This window comes from Melospiza georgiana, chromosome 28, assembly GCF_028018845.1.
Source record: "Melospiza georgiana isolate bMelGeo1 chromosome 28, bMelGeo1.pri, whole genome shotgun sequence".
Taxonomy (NCBI): Eukaryota; Metazoa; Chordata; class Aves; order Passeriformes; family Passerellidae; genus Melospiza; species Melospiza georgiana.
This window is the reverse complement of record NC_080457.1, coordinates 3,581,366-3,604,982: the sequence shown is the minus strand read 5'-3', so window position 1 is coordinate 3,604,982 and position 23,617 is coordinate 3,581,366. Positions and strand designations below refer to the sequence as shown.

General features: G+C 44.4%; 1 protein-coding gene across 1 annotated transcript in view; it reads left to right on the top strand.

Moving 5' to 3' along the window:
• LOC131094071 (M1-specific T cell receptor alpha chain-like) overlaps positions 1–23,617 on the top strand; it is a 244,243-nt gene that overhangs the window by 206,752 nt on the left and 13,874 nt on the right. Inside the window, exon 3 of the mRNA XM_058041543.1 lies at positions 12,556–12,637. Within this exon, the coding sequence (XP_057897526.1) occupies positions 12,556–12,637 (82 nt within the window). The remainder of the gene's footprint in view (positions 1–12,555; positions 12,638–23,617) is intronic.

Below are 23,617 nucleotides of genomic sequence, written 5' to 3'. Positions count from 1 at the left end.
TGTCTCTAGTTAAGCCATGAGTCTTATTCCATAATAAATTATGGATATTATAATTTACCACTCCCAATTTTGTTTAGTTGGCTACTCTTCTAGGAAAGGAGGAGTTAAAAAGGCAAATTTATTTCTTTGGATGGTTTTTGCAAAGCACTTTCTGGCTGTGTGAACACAGGAAATGTTGGGAAATTAACTTTTGGACAAGGAACAAGAATTATTGTAAAACCAAGTAAGTGAAGAGGGATAATTTAATAATTACACTTCTGTGTTCTTTTTTTTCTAAATATTTAATTTGTTTGAAGGTTTTGGAAATCTTATCTCTGTTCTGGTGAGTCCATAAGACTGAAAACCTTTTCATTATTGATTTTTCTTAACCCTTCTCAAATGTACTGTTACCAGGGCAGTGGTATGGAATGATTCAAACCTTTTTTGTTCTTTTATAATCAATATATTGACACAATAATGATTGCAGAGAAATGTTGCAATACTAAATATTGTCTTTTTATCCCCATGAAATAACTTAAATGGGGGAAAAAAGTGAAATAGAAGACGTGTTTGCTTTTATAGACCCCCAAATACTTACTGAAGTGAGCAGAAAATTATCAAATCCTTCCATGTATGATAAGATTTAGTTTAGCAAAATTTTAAGCAGCAGAAATAAATTGCTGCGGATACCATCCCCAGCAGAGCAGGACATTTTGCTTCACATTGGCTTCCACGGTGGAACAGATTCCAAAGGATCTGCTTAGTTCCTCTGCAGTGGTTTTTATAAAGACCTTTCTCATTGTGTGTCTAGTGGTGACAGGAAGGTCACTTTTGGTGGAGGAACTCATCTTGCTGTGCTTCCAAGTAAGTCTTCCAGGAAAAGCAGGGTTCCAGCATTTGTTTTCACTGAAAAATGGTGTTTTGTCACATCCCAGCTGCAGTGAGAGCCCGTTCTGTGCTGCTCCTGAGTCCTCAGCAGAGCTGAGAAATGTCCTTGTGCTCTGCCCCAGGGATCTTCTCCCAGATTTATCTGGAATGGTGAATTCAGATTCCTGCTAGAGCCTCACAGAATAAACAGGATAACTGCAAGTGTCTGTTCAATTCTGGGTGCTTTTTATAAAGGAGTTTGTATTCAAGTCCCCAGAGCTGGGTTTTCACTCCCAAGCCAATATCAGACTTTTTCAGGGGCTAGGACACATTTCCTACCCATTCACAGGATTTGGCAGTGCTAGTTCAAAACTGCTGCATTGTTTGGGCAAGTTCAGCAATCAACATGTAATTGGAAGTCATTAGACTTCCAATCTGAAGTTAAATTTAAATTAAAAGTCATCTCCTTCTACCAGGCTGAATGACTTTGTTGCCCATTGAATATCTAGGATCAAATGGGTACTTGGGGGGCAGGTATACCTGAGAAACAGAAATTAGTAAAGTAAAACAAGATTTCTTTTCACTTTGTAGAAAGAAATCAGAACAAACCTGTGCTCATATGAAAATCTCCAATTTGCAGTCCAAATTTAAATAAAATAAGTGAGGAAGAAAGCAAGAAAACCAATCCAGACAGCATTCCCATAAAATTTTTATGTACTTCTGACTGGCTGGTTCTGGGTTTTTTCCCGTTTTGAACTGTGAAAGGCAGAACTTTTTCTTTATAGGCAGGTCCTGTGGCTCACAGCATGCTTTGAGAGGAGTTCAAACTTCAGAAATGACTTTTGTAGAGAACTCTCAGGCAGTGCAGCTGCAGAAGGGAGAAAGCAGATGTTTGGAAAGGGGACACAGTTGTGACAACAAGTAAGTGTAGTCTGGTTAAGAAAGCAGCTTTTTTTACCTGTTTACCTTCCTACTCTGCCAGATATTTTGCAAATGTACTCAGTCCAAATTGCTGTTCCATCATGCAGATTCAAATTCTTCTTCAATTGTGATGATCTCAAATGCTGCAGCAGTCTTACACTTGTTTTTGTTGCCAGTGTTCTGTAGAAATCAGGCTAAATATCTCAGTAAGTCCCCATTCCTGATTTATGATCAGAATGGTGTTTTCTGACAGATTTTGCCTTGGATTCACAGGTGAGAAACTGTGGTTTTGCCGAATTCTGTGAGAAGCATTTCTCTTTTCCAAATGTCAGGAAATACCGAAGGAGGGGGGAATGCTGGTAATGAAAAGTGGTATGTAGAAAATGAGAGGAGGAAACCCAAGGCTCACCCAAGTGAGCACCACAATGTTTAGGTTAATTCATCTACAGACTTGTTATTATCTGGATCTTTTTCAGGATGCAGTGAGTGATGTGTGCCCTGATTGGGTGTGCAGGAAGGAGAATTATGTGGATTGTGTTAATGAAATCTTCATTATTGCATTTCTGAAAACCTCCCATAAGCAATTCAACACGTGTGGAACGACTCAGGATATACAAGGAAGAGCTGAAATGGGCATATCCATCACAGAAACTCGTTAGCAGGATGGTTAATTATCCAACTGCAAGGGCAAGTCCTCTTTCTCATCTTTATATTTCAGTGAGCAGATGTTTTCTGGATTTTTGGTGAGGAACAAGGAACGGAGGCTTGCACTGATGCTGGAAGTGTTTTCCTGTCTGGATAGATTACAGAATTGAAATATTTTATTGAGATGCCAGAAATGTGCCTAGATTTTCATTGCCAGGTTCAGTAAATCTGGGAGGGGATTATCTGAGTTCCCTCCTGTCCAGAAACCATCACAGAGCAGGAGTTTTCCTGGTTTGAGTGTATTTGCAGAACAGGAGGGGTTTTTGCAAAGGGATTGAGTGATGTGTGAATTCAGGAAGCAACTTTGCAAAGCTGCAGTTTGGCAGAGGAACGAGGCTCAGTGTCAAACCAAGTAAGTGCATGGTCTGAACAAGAGTGTTTTGAGAAGTATTGGAGAATCAGATGTTTGAGATCAGTAATGTGTAATTAACTTGGGAGAGGAAGGGGAATCTCCTTCCATATCTGCGGCTCCTGGGGCTGAAATGAGAGTTTGGCTGGAATATTTAGTGGAAACAGAGCAGCAAGAATAATCTGGGGCTTTTTTGGTAAGGTCTGAGAGTTCATGGAGAGCTGTTTTGAGAGGAGTCCCTCCAGCACTTTCTACTCACACAAAGGATGCAAGGATGAAATAATGTAAAATCATGTAAATCAGCGTGGAGTGCCAGACAGATGACAAATCTTTCACCAAACTACAGAGCTGTCTCAATTCTATAGCTGCTTGATGTTCATGGTATTCCTTGGTAGGTGGAGATACTGCAGACAGTGTAAAAGAATGATTTTCCTTGTGCTTTTCACATTTATCATTTTTGAAGAGCAACACAAGGTCTCCCCATGTGTGGAATTACATGAGCAAGAAAGGAGATGGCTCTTCAGAGAACTGGCAAGTCTCTGTCCTATAAAAAAGTGATTTAAAATGTATTAACAGGTATAGAAAAGCCTGCAGAAGTTCTGCTAATGTGAAATAATAAACCAGGTGTCCTTGCCAGATATTGTCCCCAGTCACATCTTACTCTGCAGATCCGCTCATTTATTATTCAAAATAAATGGATAAATAAATCCATTATTTATTTATTGGATAAATAAATCCATTATTTCAAAATAAATGGATTTTCAACTCTAGGATTTCTGTAGGGAGGGATCCCTAACAGGCATTTTGCACATAGAGTTTTATTTTGGTGACAAATAGAGATAGAGTCTGCTGCCCTGCAAGCTGAAATGTGCAGAAGAACCTGGGGGTTTTTTGTAAGGGAGTTTTTGGCTGTGTGAACTCAGGAGGTATAGACAGAGTGACCTTTGTAAGTGGAACCAGTCTGCTGGTAAAGCCCAGTAAGTATCTCCTCACCAAGGACTGCATTTTAGTTTTTTTATCAGATTTCCTTAAGATACAGTTGGAAATGCTTCCTTACAATTCTTTCTTTACAAAATCCATGATTTATTATTTATTTATTGGATAAATAAATCCATTCTTTCAAAAGAAATGGATTTTCAACTCTAGGATTGCTGTAGAAATCTTAGTTGATTCCTGGCTATGCCAAAGCCTCCCAAGATCAGGGCACTACATCATTCTTGACCTGTAAAAATATTGACACAAAACCTGTAAGGGGCAGAGAAGAAGCACCCCAGCCTTCAGTTTTTGGGCATCTCTTACAGGCATTTTGCCCATAGAGTTTTATTTTAGTGACAATAGAGTCTTCTGGAAGGTGAAATGTGCAGAGGAACCTGGGGGTTTTTGTAAGGGAGTTTTTGGCTGTGTGAACTCAGGAGGTATAGACAGAGTGACCTTTGTAAGTGGAACCAGGCTGCTGGTAAAGCCCAGTAAGTATCTCCTCACCAAGGACTGCATTTTAGTTTTTTTATCAGATTTCCTTAAGATACAGTTGGAAATGCTTCCTTACAATTCTTTCTTTACAAAATCCATGATTTATTATTTATTTATTGGATAAATAAATCCATTCTTTCAAAAGAAATGGATTTTCAACTCTAGGATTTCTGTAGAAATATTAGTTGATTCCTGGCTATGCCAAAGCCTCCCAAGATCAGGGCACTACATCATTCTTGACCTGTAAAAATATTGACACAAAACCTGCAAGGGGGCAGAGAAGAAGCACCCCAGCCTTCAGTTTTTGGGCATCTCTTACAGGCATTTTGCACATAGAGTTTTATTTTGGTGACAAATAGAGATAGAGTCTGCTGCCCTGGCAGGTGAAATGTGCAGAGGAGCCTGGGGGTTTTTGTAAGGGAGTTTTTGGCTGTGTGTACTCAGGAAATGCAAACAGAGTGACCTTTGGAAGTGGAACCAGGCTGCTGGTAAAGCCCAGTAAGTATCTCCTCACCAAGGACACACTGCATTTTTAGTTTTTTTTTCCATCAGATCTTTCTTAGGATACAGTTGGAAAAGCTTCTTTACCATTCTTTCTTTACAAAATCCATGATTTATTATTTATTTGTTGGATAAATGAACCCATTCTTTTAAATGAATGGATTTTCAACTCTAGGATTTCTGTAGGGAGGGTCTTAATTGATTCCTGGCTATGCCAAAGCCTCCCAAGATCAGGGCAATTAGTCATTCTTAACCTGCAAAAAATATTGACACAAAACCTTCAAGGTGGCAGAGAAGAGACACCCCAGCCTTCATTTTTTTGGGGGATCTCTTACAGGCATTTTGCATATAGAGTTTTATTTTGGTGACAATAGAATCTGCTGCTCTGGAAGTTGTGCAGAAGAGCCTAAGGGTTTTTGTAAGGGAGTTTTTGGCTGTGTGAACTCAGGAGGTGCAAACAGAGTGACCTTTGTAAGTGGAACCAGGCTGCTGGTAAAGCCCAGTAAGTATCTCCTCACCAAGGACACACTGCATTTTTAGGATACAGTTGGAAAAGCTTCTTTACAATTCTTTCTTTACAAAATCCATTATTATTTATTTATTGGATAAATGGATCCATTATTTAAAAATAAATGGATTTTCAACTCTACGATTGCTGTAGGGAGGGTCTTAATTGATTCCTGGCTATGCCAAAGCCTCCCAAGATCAGGGCAATTCTGAATTTGGAAGTTTCTGTTTAGTTTTTCTTTGCTTCTTTCCCTTACTGGATTTATTATCAACTAAACAAACAGGGAAAAATTGGGACCTTAGGTTGGTTTTCTCTGGAAGTTTCTGTTTCATTTTTCTTTGCTTATTTCTTTAATAGGTCTGGTCCCTTGCTTAGCTTCTGGCTGATCTGCCTTACTCCCTGTTTAGACCATGAGAAATTTTAGAACCATGAGAAATTTTAGAAACAACTCTGTTTCACTTTTAAAAAGTGGTGGAAATTTCATCCCCTCCTGAAATGTCAGTGTGTTCTGTCTGTTAGAAGCTGAGGATTTTCTGCTTTACTATTTTTTGTATAAAGGTTGATTATTGTGAGATAACTGAGTCTTCCTGGAAACTCACCTTTGGGAGAGGCACAAAACTAATTCTGAAATCAGGTACATGTAAAAACAAATAGTTACTTCACATTTTAAAGGCAAGGCCGAGATTCTCCTCTCTCCTGAACATTACAAAAATTATCCAAGAACTTCAACTACATTATGCTAATAGAGTTTGGATTTCTCCTGCATTCAGAATGGTTTCTGCCTGTAGAGATCAGCTGGGAAAACATCCTGATTTAGATTTCAATGGATGTGACAAGGGTGGAATCTGTCTTCCCCTTGATCTCTTTTGGAAAACACACACATTTGTGGGGACCCAAAGCTGTGTGTGGTTTTTGTCAGCGAGTGTGTCACTGTGTGAATTCAGCATCTGGCTGGAAAGTGACCTTTGGCAGTGGGACACAGCTGGTGGTGCAACCAGGTAGGTGGAAAACCTGAGGGGAGTTATGGATAGGAAAGCCTAATTCCTCTTTCCAGGACAGCATTGAAACAGGCATTTAAAATGGAAGTAAATTCCATTGTTCTTTCCTTCTGAGAGCAACTGAAGGTCAGAGCTTGACCTTGCACCAGAGGGGAAAAAATTCATTATGAGGCTAAAAATCTACTTGTGGGGCTGGATTTTCCTGTGCCACTGAGAGCTGTGTCATTTTTGAATAATTTTATTCACTACAGCCTGTTCCCAGGAACCTCCCAGACCTGCAGACCTCTCCCTGTCCTTTTATTTCCATTTTCCAGAACCCAGGCAAGGTCCTCATTAATTCCCAGAGGCTGCAATTCCTTCTCTGCTGGAAAAACTGTCTTAGCCTTTGTTCTGGGTGTCCTACTTCTGGCTGCAGAGAGGTTTCCATCCAGGCTTGCATTCCTTAACAAAACAAAACCAAAAAACCCAAAAAAAAAAAAAAAAACATAAACCAAAAACAAAACAAAAAACAAAACAAAACAACCCCAAAAAAACCCAAAAAACAAAACACCAAAAAAAAAAAACCAAACCAAAAACAAAACAAAAAACCCAAACAAACAAAAACAAAAAACCCAACCAGAACAAAAACAACAACAACAACAAACTAGGCTGTAATGGAAAGGGGAATTTTTTGTTTGAGAAATCAAAAAATGTGTTTTGTGCAGGAAGGTTCAGGAGGAGATATCTGTTTTTAATGCTGATTTAATGCTGAAGGAGGAATTTTGCTGTGGGGTTTCTTAGCCTGAATAAAGAAGAAAATTTTCAGTCAGTGCCAACTCTGTCCAAACTGAATGAGACCATAAACTAGGAGAAATATTTACAAGAAATGTAGTTAAAATTGCCTAGGAGTTTTGTTGGATAGACTAAGTTTAAAAAAAAAAAAAAAAGTCAAGTTGGACCTAACTTGGTCCTGGAGGGAAAAAAGGGTTTTTGTTGTGAAGGCAAACACTGTGTGAATAACTATGGAAACAAAATCACCTTTGAACATGCAGTGCAGCTGAGAGTAAAACCAAGTAAGGTTTAAACCAGTTGTTGCTCAATATTGTAGATAGAAAAAAGATGCAAAAAGTAATACTAGTGATATGAGCTTGTCATTGTTGTTGCTAGAAATGAAGGGATGGGACTATTTTTAAGTTAAGAATTATTTCTTGCTTAGATAAACATTTATCTTAGAGCTGTGAGATTTTAGAGGATTAAGTGTTTGTGATTAATCTTGAATATAACCAAGTTTCTTCATTACAAGGTAATATAGGACTTTCTAAACTCATACACAGTTGCCACAGAATTTATTTTACTTTTCTGACCTATTACTTTTACTTGCTTCTGTTGCACTGCAGGCACTTTTATTTAATGGGCTTCTAACTCACATGCACACCTTGGCTTCTATTCTAAACTCGAGTTTATTTTATACAATTACATTACAATACTATAGACTCTTCACTATTTTACTCAATACAGTTTCTCACTTATTTAAGGCATATTCTCATCTACAACTATAGAAATATAAATTTATTATTTTTCTGCTTAATATCTGTATATTGTATTTCTCTATCAATCTAAGCTTCTTCTAAGGCTGCAGATCAAATCCTTCAGTGTCCGTGGATGTTTCTATTTTTCTGATTCCCACATGAACTGAAGAGAGGTTCACTAGAGAATGTCCTCATTACCCTGTCAGTGATCTGTCCTTCCTTTCAGATACCCACTGTGGGCTCCTGGCCACATTTTGTGCCATGGCCATGCCAGCAGGGGTTGATTTGCTCTCTCAGCTTGTGGATGAGCTGAAAACTGCTGTGTGAGCTGTGGCACAAACTCACATTGGCAGAGGGACACAGATTCCAGTTTAAGCTGAGAAGTGCACCAGTTTATTGTTAACTCCTTCCATGTGGGTTAAAACTGCCCCATGCCCGGTGAGATTTTCAGGATACCCTTACTGGGATGGAGGTTCTTCAGTTATGGGGTTACATGTCCCCTTCTCTTCTCTCTTCTCTTCCTCTTTCTCTTCTCTTTTCTATTCTCTGTTCTCTTTTCTATTCTCTCTTCTCTTTTCTCTCTCCTTCTTCTTTTCCTTCTCCTTCTTTTCCTTCTTTTCCTTCTTTTCCTTCTTCTCCTTCTTCTCCTTCTTCTCCTTCTTCTCCTTCTTCTCCTTCTTCTCCTTCTTCTCCTTCTTCTCCTTCTTCTCCTTCTTCTCCTTCTTCTCCTCCTTCTCCTTCTCCTTCTCCTTCTCCTTCTCCTTCTCCTTCTCCTTCTCCTTCTCCTTCTCCTTCTCCTTCTCCTTCTCCTTCTCCTTCTCCTTCTCCTTCTCCTTCTCCTTCTCCTTTTCTCTTCTCTCTCTTCTTCTCCATTGGATTTCCAAGCACGATTTGCATCCACAAATCCAAGAGTTCAGAGCATCCAGCCCTATCTGCTGGGTGCCCAGTGCTGCCAGAAGCTGGGGAAGGTTTTTGTTAGGGCAGGAAATGCTGTGTGAATACAGGCAACTACAAGCTGACCTTTGGCTCTGGGACCAGGCTCTCCATCCAGCCCAGTGAGTGCTCAGCTGCCAAAACAAAGCAAAACATCCCATTTTCAGAAGGGTTCAATCTGTTTTAATTATAGCCTCCATGCTTGTTATACATTCTTAAAAGGTCAAAAGTTTATACTTTACTCATTGGTCGCCACAGACAAAATGCTCATTGCAAGCAGCAGTTGCAGGATTCTCTTATTTATCCCTCTTTCTTTCTTGGTTTCTTCTGTTCTGTGTCTATGTCTTGGATTTCCTCCCTTGGTAGGAAATTCTTTCAGGGCTAAACACGGATCCTCTTCCCAAACCCCTCTCTGGCTCACAGAAGTCACTGTGAAAGCTCTTCCCCATTCCTGCTCCTCTGCACCTTCAGGTCATGCAGAGCAGTCAGGGCTGTGGGACAGAGCCAGGGAGGATTTGTGTTTGCCCAGCTCTGGCAGGGCTGGGCAGAGCCTGGGGCAGAGCTGCTGCTCTCAGGAGGCTCCTGGGGCTTTTTGTTAGGGCAGGAAATGCTGTGTGAATTCAGGAACAGGAGCTTATGCCCCTACCTTTGGCTCTGGCACCAGACTCACTGTCAGGCCAAGTAAGTCCAGCACTCCTGCTCTGCTTTCTGTGCTTTCTGCTCCTTCATTGGAGCTCCTTCATTGGGATTTTTAGAGGAGCACGCATTTGGCTATAGTTCAAGAGTAGTCCCAAATATCTTTGTTACAAGGTAATATAGAACTTTCTAAACTCATACACAGTTGCCACAGAATTTATTTCACTTTTCTAACCTATTAGTTTTACTTGCTAAAACAGCAACCTGGTTGGTCTTTGGCCATCTCTGGGTGTCCATGGCCAGGGGTAACTTTGCTTTCACGCAGTGTCAAACCAAGGCTCCTTGTTCTGCCTTTAACTGTGGGGAAGATTTTGGGGTGATTTTGGGATGCAGACAGTGGTCACTGTAGCCCAGGGAGGCACAGGAGCCAGGGCAAGGCTCTGTGTCTCCTCTCCTTTGAGCAATGCTACGGCTGGGCAAAGCCTGAGGGAGAGGTGCAGCTCTGAGCCAGTTTCTAGGGCTTTTTGTTATAGCAGGAAATGCTGTGTGACAACAGCTACACTAAGCTGACCTTTGGCTCAGGGACCAGACTCTCCATCCAGCCCAGTGAGTGCTCAGCTGCCTAAACAAAGCAACGCTCTCCATTTGCAGAAGGTTTTAAATTGTTTTTATTACGGCCTGCATGCTTGTTATATATTCTTACAAAGCTGATAGGTTTACACTTTACTCATTGTTCACCAGAGACAAACAAAGTGCTCATTGCAAGAGGCAGTTGCAGTTTCCCTTATTTCTCCTTCTTTCTTTATTGGTTTCTTGTGTACTTGGTCTGTGTATTGGTTTTCTTAACTTGGTAGGAAATTCTTTCAGGGCTAAACATGGCTCCTCTTCTCCAACTCCTCTCTGGCTCACAGAAGTCACTGTGAAAGCTCTTCCCCATTTCTGCTCCTCTGCACCTTCAGGTCATGCAGAGCACTCAGGGCTGTGGGACAGAGCCAGGGAGGATTTGTGTTTGCCCAGCTCTGGCAGGGCAGGGCAGAGCGTGGGGCAGAGCTGCTGCTCTCAGGAGGCTCCTGGGGCTTTTTGTTAGGGCAGGAAATGCTGTGTGAATTCAGGCTATGACAACAAGCTGACCTTTGGCTCAGGGACCAGGCTCTCCATCCAGCCCAGTGAGTGCTCAGCTCTCCTGTGCCTCCTCTGCCCCAAACCCTTCCCTGTCCCCTGGGGCTCCCTGTGGGCTCTGCTGCTGTGTGAATGACAGAGCAGATGGGCAGCAGAGCACAGAGGCTCCTTCATTCACTGCTGCTGCTGGGAGCCTTCAGCAGAGGCTCTGAGATGCTGGGAATGCACAGAAACTGCCCTTGCACAGGGAGCTGCACTGGGAACAAGGGCTCAGGAGTGGATTTTCCCTTCTCCTGGGTACCAGCAGTGCTTCTGAGCCTGTTCAGTCTGACTGCTGTGGCAGGGCTTGGTCCAAAGACATTTGAGGGCTGAGAGGGACATTTTGTGATTTATTGGGTCCAAAATGATGCTGTGCAGATAAAGCCCTGTGGAGAGGGAGCTGTGCTTTCAGTGGGATCCCACAGACAGCCAGTGGCTGGGGAAACTGGGGTGAAATGTTCAGTTTAATTTCTCTGTTTGTTAAAAATATCCTGGATAATTCATGCATTGAATCGGAGCAAGGGATTGCCCAAACCCAGAGGAAAAACAATTTGCTTTCTATGCTTTAAAACCTGGAGAATTTACCTTTCTACTCTTTGAGGTTTGTTTTTTTAAATCCATGGATTCAGGAGTGGATTTTCCCTTCTCCTGGGTACCAGCAGTGCCTCTGAGCCTGTTCAGTCTGACACCTGTGCCAGTGCTTTTTCCCAAGGCATTTTTAGGTCTGAGAAGGACAATTTGTGATTTAGTGTGTCCAGAATTATGCTGTGCAGACAAATCCCCCCTTTTCCTGTGCAAAGGGAGCTGTGCTTTCAGTGGGATCCCACAGACAGCCTGTGGCTGGGGAAACTGGGGTGAAATGTTCAATGTAGCTTCTCTGAGTGTTGGAAAATATCCTGGATAATTCATGCTCTGAAACTGTGCCAGGAATTGCACAAACCCAGAGGAAACACAATTTGCTTTCTATGCTTTAAATCCTGGGGAATTGAACGTCCTTTTTCTAGGGTTTTGCTGCGTTTTTGTGTCTTTTCTCAATGCCCGGGGCACTCAATATTTCTGGGTTTGACTGCTGCCCTCCAGGGTGGTTTTTGTTGGCTCCTTTCTCACTGTGTGAACAATGCCAACAAAGTCACCTTTGGCAAAGGGACAAAGCTGCTTGTGAAACCAAGTAAGAAACAGCTTTATATGGATTTCCCTCATTTATGGTGGGTTTAGGATTTGAGCAGCAGAAGGGCTGAGAGGGACATTTTGTGATTTAGGTGAGCAGGGACAATTTGAGATTTCGGTGAGACAGGGACATTTTTCAATTTATAGTCTCAATTGTGAGACTATAATATAGATTCTAATTCTATAATATAGAACTAATAAACCTCTCAGGCCAGACAAGAAAAACCATCTCACACATTTTATATGGGTGAGACAGGGATATTTTCTGATTTAAGAATTGGTGATTGAGGAGAGACAGGGACATTTTGTGATTGAGGTGGGACAGGGACATTTTGTGATTGAGGCGAGACAGGGACATTTTGTGATTGAGGTGAGACAGGGACATTTTGTGCTCTGGCTGAGCCTTGAGTGTGGGGCAGGAGGGCCCAGCTCAGCAATTGCTGCTTTCCCTTCCTTTCCCTGCTTCATTCACCTCTGCTGGGAGAGCCAAAATGTGCCTGGCAGGGCTGGGCAGAGCCTGGGGCAGAGCTGCTGCTCTCAGGAGGCTCCTGGGGCTTTTTGTTAGGGCAGGAAATGCTGTGTGAATTCAGGCTATGACACCAAGCTGACCTTTGGCTCAGGGACCAGGCTCTCCATCCAGCCCAGTGAGTGCTCAGCTCTCTGTGTGTCCTTTGTCCAAAGCCCTGCAGTGTCCCCTGCACAGTGTCCCACACATCCTTGCTGTGTCTGAGGCGCCTTTGTTAGGGCAGGGAGATTCCAGCTGCCATTTCATTGACTGCAGGGGCTGCAGGGCAGTCTCTGAGATGGGAACCTGCAGGAGAAGCCCACTGAACTTTTGGGGAAGGTTTTTGTTAGGGCAGGAAATGCTGTGTGACTTCAGGATCTGGCTATGGGAAGCTGACCTTTGGCTCAGGGACCAGACTCTCCATCCAGCCCAGTGAGTGCTCACCTGACAAAAGAAAGAAACAAATTCCATTTTCAGAAGGGTTTAACCTGTTTTATTATAGCCTGCATGCTTCTTGGACATTCTTATAAAGTACATAAGTTTATACTTTACTCATTGGTCATGAGAGACAAAGTTCTCATTGGAACAGGCCATTGCAGGTTTCTCTAATTCTATCCTTCTGTCTTTCTTGGTTTCTTGTGTTCTGTGCCCATGTATTGGTATTCCTACTTTGGTAGGATATTCTTTCAGGGGTAAACACGGATCCTCATCTCAAACTCCTCTCTGGCTCTCAGAAGTCACTGTGAAAGCTCTTCCCCATTGCTGCTCCTCTGCACCTTCAGGTCATGCAGAGCACTCAGGGCTGTGGGACAGAGCCAGGGAGGATTTGTGTTTGCCCAGCTCTGGCAGGGCAGGGCAGAGCCTGGGGCAGAGCTGCTGCTCTCAGGAGGCTCCTGGGGCTTTTTGTTAGGGCAGGAAATGCTGTGTGAATACAGGCTATGACAACAAGCTGACCTTTGGCTCAGGGACCAGGCTCTCCATCCAGCCCAGTGAGTGCTCAGCTCTCCTGTGCCTCCTCTGCCCCAAACCCTTCCCTGTCCCCTGGGGCTCCCTGTGGGCTCTGCTGCTGTGTGAATGACAGAGCAGATGGGCAGCAGAGCACAGAGGCTCCTTCATTCACTGCTGCTGCTGGGAGCCTTCAGCAGAGGCTCTGAGATGCTGGGAATGCACAGAAACTGCCCTTGCACAGGGAGCTGCACTGGGAGCAAGGGCTCAGGAGTGGATTTTCCCTTCTCCTGGGTACCAGCAGTGCCTCTGAGCCTGTTCAGTCTGACAACTGTGCCAGTGCTTTTTCCAAAGGCATATTTAGGTCTGAGAAGGACGATTTGTGATTTAGTGTGTCCAGAATGATGCTGTGCAGACAAATCCCCCCTTTCCCTTTGGAGACGGAGCTGTGCTTTCAGTGGGATCCCACAGACAGCCAGTGGCTGGGGAAACTGGGGTGAAATGTTCAGTGTAGTTTCTCTGAGTGTTCGAAAATATCCTGGATAATTCATGCTCTGAAACTGTGCCAGGAATTGCACAAACCCAGAGGAAACACAATTTGTTTTCTATGCTTTAAATCCTGGGGAATTGAACGTCCTTTTTTTAGGGTTTTGCTGCGTTTTTGGGTCTTTTCTCAATGCCTGGGGCACTCAATATTTGTGGGTTTGACTGCTGCCCTCCAGGGTGGTTTTTGTTGGCTCCTTTCTCACTGTGTGAACAATGTCTACAAAGTCACCTTTGGCAAAGGGACAAAGCTGCTTGTGAAACCAAGTAAGAAACGGGTTTCTCTGGATTTCCCTCATTTATGGTGGGCTTAGGGTTTGAGCAGCAGAAGGGCTGACAGGGACATTTTGTGATTTAGGTGAGCAGGGACAATTTGAGATTTAGGTGAGACAGGGATATTTTTCAATTTATAGTCTCAATTGTGAGACTATAATATAGATCAGAACTAATAAACCTCTCAGGCCAGACAAGAAAAACCATCTCACACATTTTATATGGGTGAGACAGGGATATTTTCTGATTTAAGAATTGGTGATTGAGGTGAGACAGGGACATTTTGTGATTGAGGTGAGACAGGGACATTTTGTGCTCCGGCTGAGCCTGGAGTGTGGGGCAGGCTGGCCCAGCTCAGCAATTGCTGCTTTCCCTTCCTGTCCCTGCTTCATTCACCTCTGCTGGGAGAGCCAAAATGTGCCTGGCAGGGCTGGGCAGATCCTGGGGCAGAGCTGCTGCTCTCAGGAGGCTCCTGGGGCTTTTTGTTAGGGCAGGAAATGCTGTGTGGATTCAGGATCTGGCTACAAGCTGACCTTTGGCTCAGGGACCAGGCTCTCCATCCAGCCCAGTGAGTGCTCAGCTCTCTGTGTGTCCTTTGTCCAAAGCCCTGCAGTGTCCCCTGCACAGTGTCCCACACATCCTTGCCGTGTCTGAGGCACCTTTGTTAGGGCAGGGAGATTCCAGCTGCCATTTCATTGACTGCAGGGAAGTCTCTGGGATGGGAACCTGCAGGAGAAGCCCCCTGTTGTTTTGGGGAAGGTTTTTGTTAGGGCAGGAAATGCTGTGTGAATTCAGGATCTGGCTATGCCAACAAGCTGACCTTTGGCTCAGGGACCAGACTCTCCATCCAGCCCAGTGAGTGCTCACCTGACAAAACATACCCAACAAATTCCATTTTCAGAAGTATTCACACTGTTTTTATTATAGCATGCATGCTTCTTAGACATTCTTATAAAGTTCATAAGTTTATACTTTACTCATTGGTCATGAGAGACAAAGTTCTCATTGTAACAGGCCATTGCAGGTTTCTCTAATTTTATCCTTCTTTCTTTCTTGGTTTCTTGTGTTCTGTGTCTACGTCTTGGTTTTCCTACCTTGGTAGGAAATTCTTTCAGGGCTAAACGTGGATCCTCTTCTCAAACTCCTCTCTGGCTCACAGAAGTCACTGTGAAAGCTCTTCCCCATTCCTGCTCCTCTGCACCTTCAGGTCATGCAGAGCACTCAGGGCTGTGGGACAGAGCCAGGGAGGATTTGTGTTTGCCCAGCTCTGGCAGGGCAGGGCAGAGCCTGGGGCAGAGCTGCTGCTCTCAGGAGGCTCCTGGGGCTTTTTGTTAGGGCAGGAAATGCTGTGTGAGCTCAGGATCACGAGCTTATGCCCCTACCTTTGGCTCTGGAACCAGACTCACTGTCAGGCCAAGTAAGTCCAGCGCTGCTGCTCTGCTTTCTGTGCTTTCTGCTGGGTTGGTGCTCATTCCCTGTGATTTTTAGAGGAACAACTATTTGGCTGTAGTTCAAGAGTAGTCCCAAATATCTTTGTTACAAGGTAATATAGAACTTTCTAAACTCATACACAGTTGCCACAGAATTTATTTTACTTTTCTAACCTATTGGTTTTACTTGCTAAAACAGCAACCTGGTTGGTTTTTGGCCATCTCTGGGAGTCCCTGGCCAGGGGTGACTTTGTTCTCAGGCACTGTCCAAACCAAGGCTCCTTGTTCTGCCTGTAACTGTGGGATGCACTCAGTGGTCACTGCAGCCATTCAGCTGCCATTTCATTGACTGCAGGGGATGCAGGGCAGGCTCTGAGATGGGAACCTACAGGAGATGCCCACTGTTGTTTTGGGGAAGGTTTTTGTTAGGGCAGGAAATAGTGTGTGACTTCAGGCTTGAACAAGCTGACCTTTGGCTCAGGGACCAGGCTCTCCATCCAGCCCAGTGAGTGCTCAGCTCTCTGTGTGTCCTTTGTCCAAAGCCCTGCAGTGTCCCCTGCACAGTGTCCCACACATCCTTGCTGTGTCTGAGGCACCTTTGTTAGGGCAGGGAGATTCCAGCTGCCATTTCATTGACTGCAGGGGCTGCAAGGCAGGCTCTGAGATGGGAACCTACAGGAGATCCCCAATCCTTTAGATTTGAAAGTTTTTGTTAGGGCAGGAAATGCTGTGTGAATTCAGGATCTGGCTATGGCAGCAAGCTGACCTTTGGCTCAGGGACCAGACTCTCCATCCAGCCCAGTGAGTGCTCACCTGACAAAACAAAGAAACAAATTCCATTTTCAGAAGTATTCAAACTGTTTTTATTATAGCCTGCATGCTTCTTATACATTCTTACAAAGCTCATATGTTTGCACTTTTCTCATGGGTCATGAGAGACAAACAAAGTGCTCATAGGAATAGGCAGGCGCAGCTTTCTCCTATTTATCCTTCTTTCTTTCTTGATTTCTTGTGTACTGTGTCTTTGTCTTCTTTCAGAGGAAAACATGGATCCTCTTCTCAAACGTCTCTCTGGCTCTCAGAAGTCACTATGAAAGCTCTTCCCCATTGCTGCTCCTCTGCACCTTCAGGTCATGCAGAGCACTCAGGGCTGTGGGACAGAGCCAGGGAGGATTTGTGTTTGCCCAGCTCTGGCAGGGCTGGGCAGGGCCTGGGGCAGAGCTGCTGCTCTCAGGAGGCTCCTGGGGCTTTTTGTTAGGGCAGGAAATGCTGTGTGAATTCAGGCTATGGCAACAAGCTGACCTTTGGCTCAGGGACCAGGCTCTCCATCCAGCCCAGTGAGTGCTCAGCTCTCCTGTGCCTCCTCTGCCCCAAACCCTTCCCTGTCCCCTGGGGCTCCCTGTGGGCTCTGCTGCTGTGTGAATGACAGAGCAGATGGGCAGCAGAGCACAGAGGCTCCTTCATTCACTGCTGCTGCTGGGAGCCTTCAGCAGAGGCTCTGAGATGCTGGGAATGCACAGAAACTGCCCTTGCACAGGGAGCTGCACTGGGAACAAGGGCTCAGGAGTGGATTTTCCCTTCTCCTGGGTACCAGCAGTGCCTCTGAGCCTGTTCAGTCTGACACCTGTGCCAGTGCTTTTTCCAAAGGCATTTTTAGGTCTGAGAAGGACGATTTGTGATTTAGTGTGTCCAGAATGATGCTGTGCAGACAAATCCCCCCTTTCCCTGTGGAGAGGGAGCTGTGCTTTCAGTGGGATCCCACAGACAGCCAGTGGCTGGGGAAACTGGGGTGAAATGTTCAATGTAGTTTCTCTGAGTGTTGGGAAATGTCCTGGATAATTCATGCTTTGAATTGGTGCAAGGGATGGCCCAAATCCAGAGGAAAACCAATTTGCTTTCTGTGCTTTAAAACCTGGAGAATTTACCTTTCTACTCTTTGGGGTTTGTTTTTTTAAATCCATGGATTCAGGAGTGGATTTTCCCTTCTCCTGGGTACCAGCAGTGCCTCTGAGCCTGTTCAGTCTGACACCTGTGCCAGTGCTTTTTCCCAAGGCATTTTTAGGTCTGAGAAGGACAATTTGTGATTTAGTGTGTCCAGAATGATGCTGTGCAGACAAATCCCCCCTTTTCCTGTGCAAAGGGAGCTGTGCTTTCAGTGGGATCCCACAGACAGCCTGTGGCTGGGGAAACTGGGGTGAAATGTTCAATGTAGCTTCTCTGAGTGTTGGAAAATATCCTGGATAATTCATGCTCTGAAACTGTGCCAGGAATTGCACAAACCCAGAGGAAACACAATTTGCTTTCTATGCTTTAAATCGTGGGGAATTGAACGTCCTTTTTCTAGGGTTTTGCTGCGTTTTTGTGTCTTTTCTCAATGCCAGGGGCATTCAATATTTGTGGGTTTGGCTGCTGCCCTCCAGGGTGGTTTTTGTTGGCTCCTTTCTCACTGTGTGAACGCTGCCTACAAAGTCACCTTTGGCAAAGGGACAAAGCTGCTTGTGAAACCAAGTAAGAAATAGGTTTATATGGATTTCCCTCATTTATGGTGGGTTTAGGGTTTGAGCAGCAGAAGGGCTGACAGGGAAAATTTGTGATTTAGGTGAGCAGGGACAATCTGAGATTTCGGTGAGACAGGGACATTTTTCAATATATAGTCTCAATAGTGAGACTATAATATAGATAGAAACTAATAAACATCTAAGTCCAAACAAGAAAAACAATCTCATACATTTGATTTGGGTGAGACAGGGATATTTTCTGATTTCAGAATCGGTGATTGAGGTGAGACAGGGACATTTTGTGATTGAGGTGAGACAGGGACATTTTGTGATTGAGATGAGACAGGGATATTTTGTGATTGAGGTGAGACAGGGACATTTTGTGCTCTGGCTGAGCCGGGACTGTGGGGCAGGCTGGCCCAGCTCAGCAATTGCTGCTTTCCCTTCCTTTCCCTGCTTCATTCACCGCTGCTGGGAGAGCCAAAATGTGCCTGGCAGGGCTGGGCAGAGCCTGGGGCAGAGCTGCTGCTCTCAGGAGGCTCCTGGGGCTTTTTGTTAGGGCAGGAAATGCTGTGTGAATACAGGAGCAGGAGGTTATGCCCCTACCTTTGGCTCTGGAACCAGACTCACTGTCAGGCCAAGTAAGTCCAGCACTGCTGCTCTGCTTTCTGTGCTTTCTGCTGGGTTGGTGCTCCTTCCTTGTGATTTTTAGAGGAGCAAGTATTTGGCTGTAGTTCAAGAGTAGTCCCAAATATCTTTGTTAGAAGGTAATATAGAACTTTCTAAACTCATACACAGTTGCCACAGAATTTATTTTACTTTTCTAACCTATTGGTTTTACTTGCTAAAACAGCAACCTGGTTGTTCTTTGGCCATCTCTGGGTGTCCCTGGCCAGGGGTGACTTTGTTCTCAGGCACTGTCCAAACCAAGGCTCCTTGTTCTGCCTGTAACTGTGGGATGCACACCGTGGTCACTGCAGCCATTCAGCTGCCATTTCATTGAGTGCAGGGGATGCAGGGCAGGCTCTGAGATGGGAACCTACAGGAGAAGCCCACTGTTGTTTTGGGGAAGGTTTTTGTTAGGGCAGGAAATAGTGTGTGAATACAGGCTTGAACAAGCTGACCTTTGGCTCAGGGACCAGGCTCTCCATCCAGCCCAGTGAGTGCTCAGCTCTCTGTGTGTCCTTTGTCCAAAGCCCTGCAGTGTCCCCTGCACAGTGTCCCACACATCCTTGCTGTGTCTGAGGCACCTTTGTTAGGGCAGGGAGATTCCAGCTGCCATTTCATTGACTGCCGGGGCTGCAAGGCAGTCTCTGAGATGGGAACCTGCAGGAGATCCCCACTGTTGTTTTGGGGAAGGTTTTTGTTAGGGCAGGAAATGCTGTGTGAATTCAGGCTATGGCGACAAGCTGACCTTTGGCTCAGGGACCAGACTCTCCATCCAGCCCAGTGAGTTCTCAGCTATTTTATTTGTGGGGTACCCTGATGGAGGAAGGAATGATGAATCTGAGTCCATGTTCTCAGAAGTCTAATTTATTTTTTTATGATACTATATTATATTAAAGAATGCTATACTAAACTATACTAAAGAATACAGGAAGGATACTTACTGAATGCTGAAAAGAGAATAATGAAAATTTGAGACTCTCCCGAGTCCAACACAGCTTGGCCCCTATTGGCCAAATAGTGAAAACAGCTCACAGCAGAATCCAATGGAACAATCACCTGTGGGTAAACAATCTCCAAACACATTCCACAGGAGCAAAACAGAGGAGAAGCAAATGAGAAAAGAATTGTTTTCCTTTCTCTGAGGCTTCTCAGCTTCCCAGGAGAAAAATCCTGGAAAAAGGTATTTTTCAGATAAAGTGAATGCCACAGTGTTGTCTCTGTGACAAGCTGCCTATGAACCCAAGCACTGTCAGAATTGCATGTAGATTTTCAAAAAGCAAATACCCAAGATATTTTTCTAGTTCTCTATGTGTCAGCCAATGCAATCTGCTAGTCAGTGTCTAACTCTGAATTGGGAGACTGCCAGGGGACGTTTGTTCCATTTTGTGTTAAAATCTTGATTTAATTTCTATTAGAGTGAAGGCATTTTTCATAGGTCGGTAGAAAGTTTTTTGGGAAAGCCTTCCCATGGCTGGCACTTGTCTCTCATGGCTGCCCAAAATTCAGAAAGGCAAAGGGAACCGCTGCTTTTCAGGCAGGAGCTGGGAACAGATGTTGCCTTGTGCAGGTGATAGAACCTTTTTTGTCAGGAAGTTTTGCTGGTGCCTGGAATTGCAGCTGCTTTGTGCTTGAGATCAGGTGCAGGGCTGGCAGAGGAGTTTTTGCAAGGAAATGTGCCAGGGTGTAAATGTGGCAGCCAGAGTCATTTTTGGCAAGGGGACAGTGCTTTCAGTCCTGCCAGGTGAGCAAGCCCTTGGCCTGGGAAGGGGAATTGCTTCATTTCTCTCCTGTTCTTGGTTGTTTGGAGTGGCACAGATTTGGGAAGCACAATGTTGGCAGCCCTGCCCTGGATTTGGGTTTCCTGCATGGGCCAAAATTGGGATGAGCCAGACTTGTCTGCCTTTTCCCCTTGTCATTGTCTGTCTTGTAGAAAGGGCAAAAAAAATCCATATGACATAGACAATAATTGTAACATTTCCTGTTTTATAAGCAGCAGAGGATTGTATCTATCAAAGTCACAGAATGGTAGAAATTAGAAATGGAAAAGGTCAGCCAGTCAACTTTGCTCACAACATAAAATCCAGCCATACAAAGCACCTTTCAGGCTTTAATCTGATTTAAGTAATTTTTAAATGGCTTTTAAAGTATTTTAAGTTCCTTTTAAAGTATTTTTAAGTGGCTTTTTATGTACATTTTAAGTGCCTTTTATAATTCGCCATTGGAAACCATCTTTAGTGTTTTGTGTGCTGTGGATGAGGAGGATTTTCCTTGCAGTGCTGGAACACCCCTGGCACTGCCAAGATGCCTCCTGGAGCTGGGATCTGGGCTGCTGGCAAGGTGCCCTGTGCCAGGGGGTTCTTCCCTTCCCTCTGTTATTGCAGGGCAAGCAACCTTTGGGGCAGGGATCCCAAATTTCCCCTTGATAACTGAGGGGGAGCTTCTCCCCATCTCTGCCAGGTTTGGTGACCCCAATCCAGTGCAGCTCTCCCAGGGATTGAACAGAGAATTGGGATTTGGGCAAGGGGAAGCCAGAGGAGATCTCTGGAAATCTGCTCAGAGCCCCTGGCAGGGGCAGCCCCAGGGCTGAGGGGACCCCAGCCCATTTTGTAATGAGCTCTCACACTGTGTGACCAATGCAAACTGGGGAAAACTGATCTGGGGGAGTGGAACCAGACTTGTCATTGCCCCAGGTGAGTTGTCTCCCCTCTGAGCCAAGCTGGACCCAGCAATGTTGGCATGGACCCAGACAATGCTGAGCTGCACCAAGTACAGTGGATTTGTGGAGAAATTTGGGCTGGTTTTGGTGTTCTGAGGGAATAAGTGGGAGACTTTGTGCTTATCCAGTGTGTTCTGGAAACGTGGCAGTGCTGGGGAAAAGAATTGTTGGAAAAGTAACAACAAGTAGGTGAAATGCAAGAGCAGGGATGTGTGAGACTAAATAAGATTTCTGAGATTTGGGACGCTGGGATTTTCAGCCCACTCAAAAATAGGGGTAATGTTTGCAAAGAGGAGCAAAATGCAGTTCAGGCTGTTGCAGCAGCTCCAGCAGTGATCTCTGGGTTATGCTGGGAGCTGCAGAACTGGAGCCACAACCCAGAGAGAGAAATGGGAATGGCACGAGCTGTGGATGTTTCCTGTTAATTTTGGGGATTGGGAGGATGTGTTTGGACACTCCCTGCTAAATTTAATGGTTTAGGGGTGAACATGGCACTGCTGGGGTATGGGTTGGACTTCATGGTCTTGGAGGGCTTTTCCAACCTTGTGGTGGTGTTCACAGAGGTCCCAGGATGAGGGAAAATATGAGAATCTTGACTCCATGTTTCAGAAGGCTGATTTATTATTTTATTATATATATTGTATTAAAAGAAAATTATATACTAAATAATAGAAGAAAGGATTTCATCAGAAGGCTTGCAAGGAAAGGAATAGAAAGGAATAACAATAAAATCTTGTGACTCACCAGAAAGTCCAAGCCAGCTGACTGTGATTGGCCATTAATTAAAAACAACGACATGAGGACAATCAAAGATGCACCTGTTGCATTCCACAGCAGCAGATAATTATTGTTTACGTTTCCTTTCTGAGGCCTCTAGCTTCTCAGGAGAAAAAGATACTAGCAAAGGATTTTTTCAGAAAATATGTCTGTGACACAACCTGAACGATTTTGCTTGAGATCAGGTGCAGGGCTGGCAGAGGAGTTTTTGCAAGGAAATGTGCCAGGGTGTAAATGTGGCAGCCAGAGTCATTTTTGGCAAGGGGACAGTGCTTTCAGTCCTGCCAGGTGAGCAAGCCCTTGGCCTGGGAAGGGGAATTGCTTCATTTTCTCTCCTGTTCTTGGTTGTTTGGAGTGGCACAGCTTTGGGACGCACAATGCTGGCAGCCCTGCCCTGGATTTGGGTTTCCCACATGGGACAAAATTGGAGATTGGGAGGATGTGTTTGGACACTCCTTGTTAAATTTATTGGTTTAGGGGTGAACATGACACTGCTAGGGTATAGGTTGGACTTCATGGTCTTCAGGTCCAAAAAGTTGAGGTTGTGGTTACAATGCATTCTATACTTTTCTTTGCTGAGCATCTTCATACAGTAGAACCAATCTATACCTTAACTATTACCTATAGTCTATCATAACTACTATAATTACCATATTCATCTTACTCTTCTCCAATCACTCAAAGTTAGTACATTACAGTTTAAGCCAGAAGTTGTTTTTCAGTTTTCTTGCAGTGGAAAATTCTGAGACCTTTTTTTCTACTTGCAACATTTGCTGACGTGTTTGCCTGTGCTATCTTTGTGCTTGGAAAAAACATCTTCTTGTTTGGGGTGGGTTTATCCTTTGCTTTAAGTCATATAAACCCATTCTAACTAACACACCCTTTGCCTCCTTGGTTATCCAGTAAAACTGGCTCAGCAATTCTTTCCTTCTCTATCAAAACTTGCTGGGTCCAACCAGGTGGGATTGGGCTCTTCTCCCAGGTGACCACTGAGAGAAACAGAGGACACAGCCTAAGCTGCACCAGGAGAAGTTCAGGTTGGACATCAGCAAAAAATTCTTCACTGAAAGAAAATTTTTCAGTGAAAGAAGCAAAATTTTTCAGCAAAAAATTCTTCACTGAAAGCAGAAACATTTGTCTCTGATTGGGCACAGGAATTGTTTGTCCAGGGAGGAGATGGTGTCACCATCCCTGGAGGGTTTTACAAAGCCTGGATGGGCAACCAGTGCCAGGGTTTAGTACATGAGGAGATGTTGGGTCACAGGTTGGACTTGATGACCTCAAAGGTCTTTTCCAACCTCATTTATTCCGTCATTCTCTGAGCTGCTTCCAACAAAACATTGCACTGCCATGTTCTACAGCCTTTACCCAGCACACAGCCAGCCCAGGGCACCATTTTGCAAAGGGCTGTGTCACAGTGTAATTCTGGGGGTTATGACAAGCTTACCTTTGGAGCTGGAACCAAAGTGGTGGTTTCTCCAGGTATGTCTGAATTCAGGTAGAATTCACATAGAATTTGGGTAGAAGTTCTTCTTTCAGCTCACAAATTATTTTGCATATT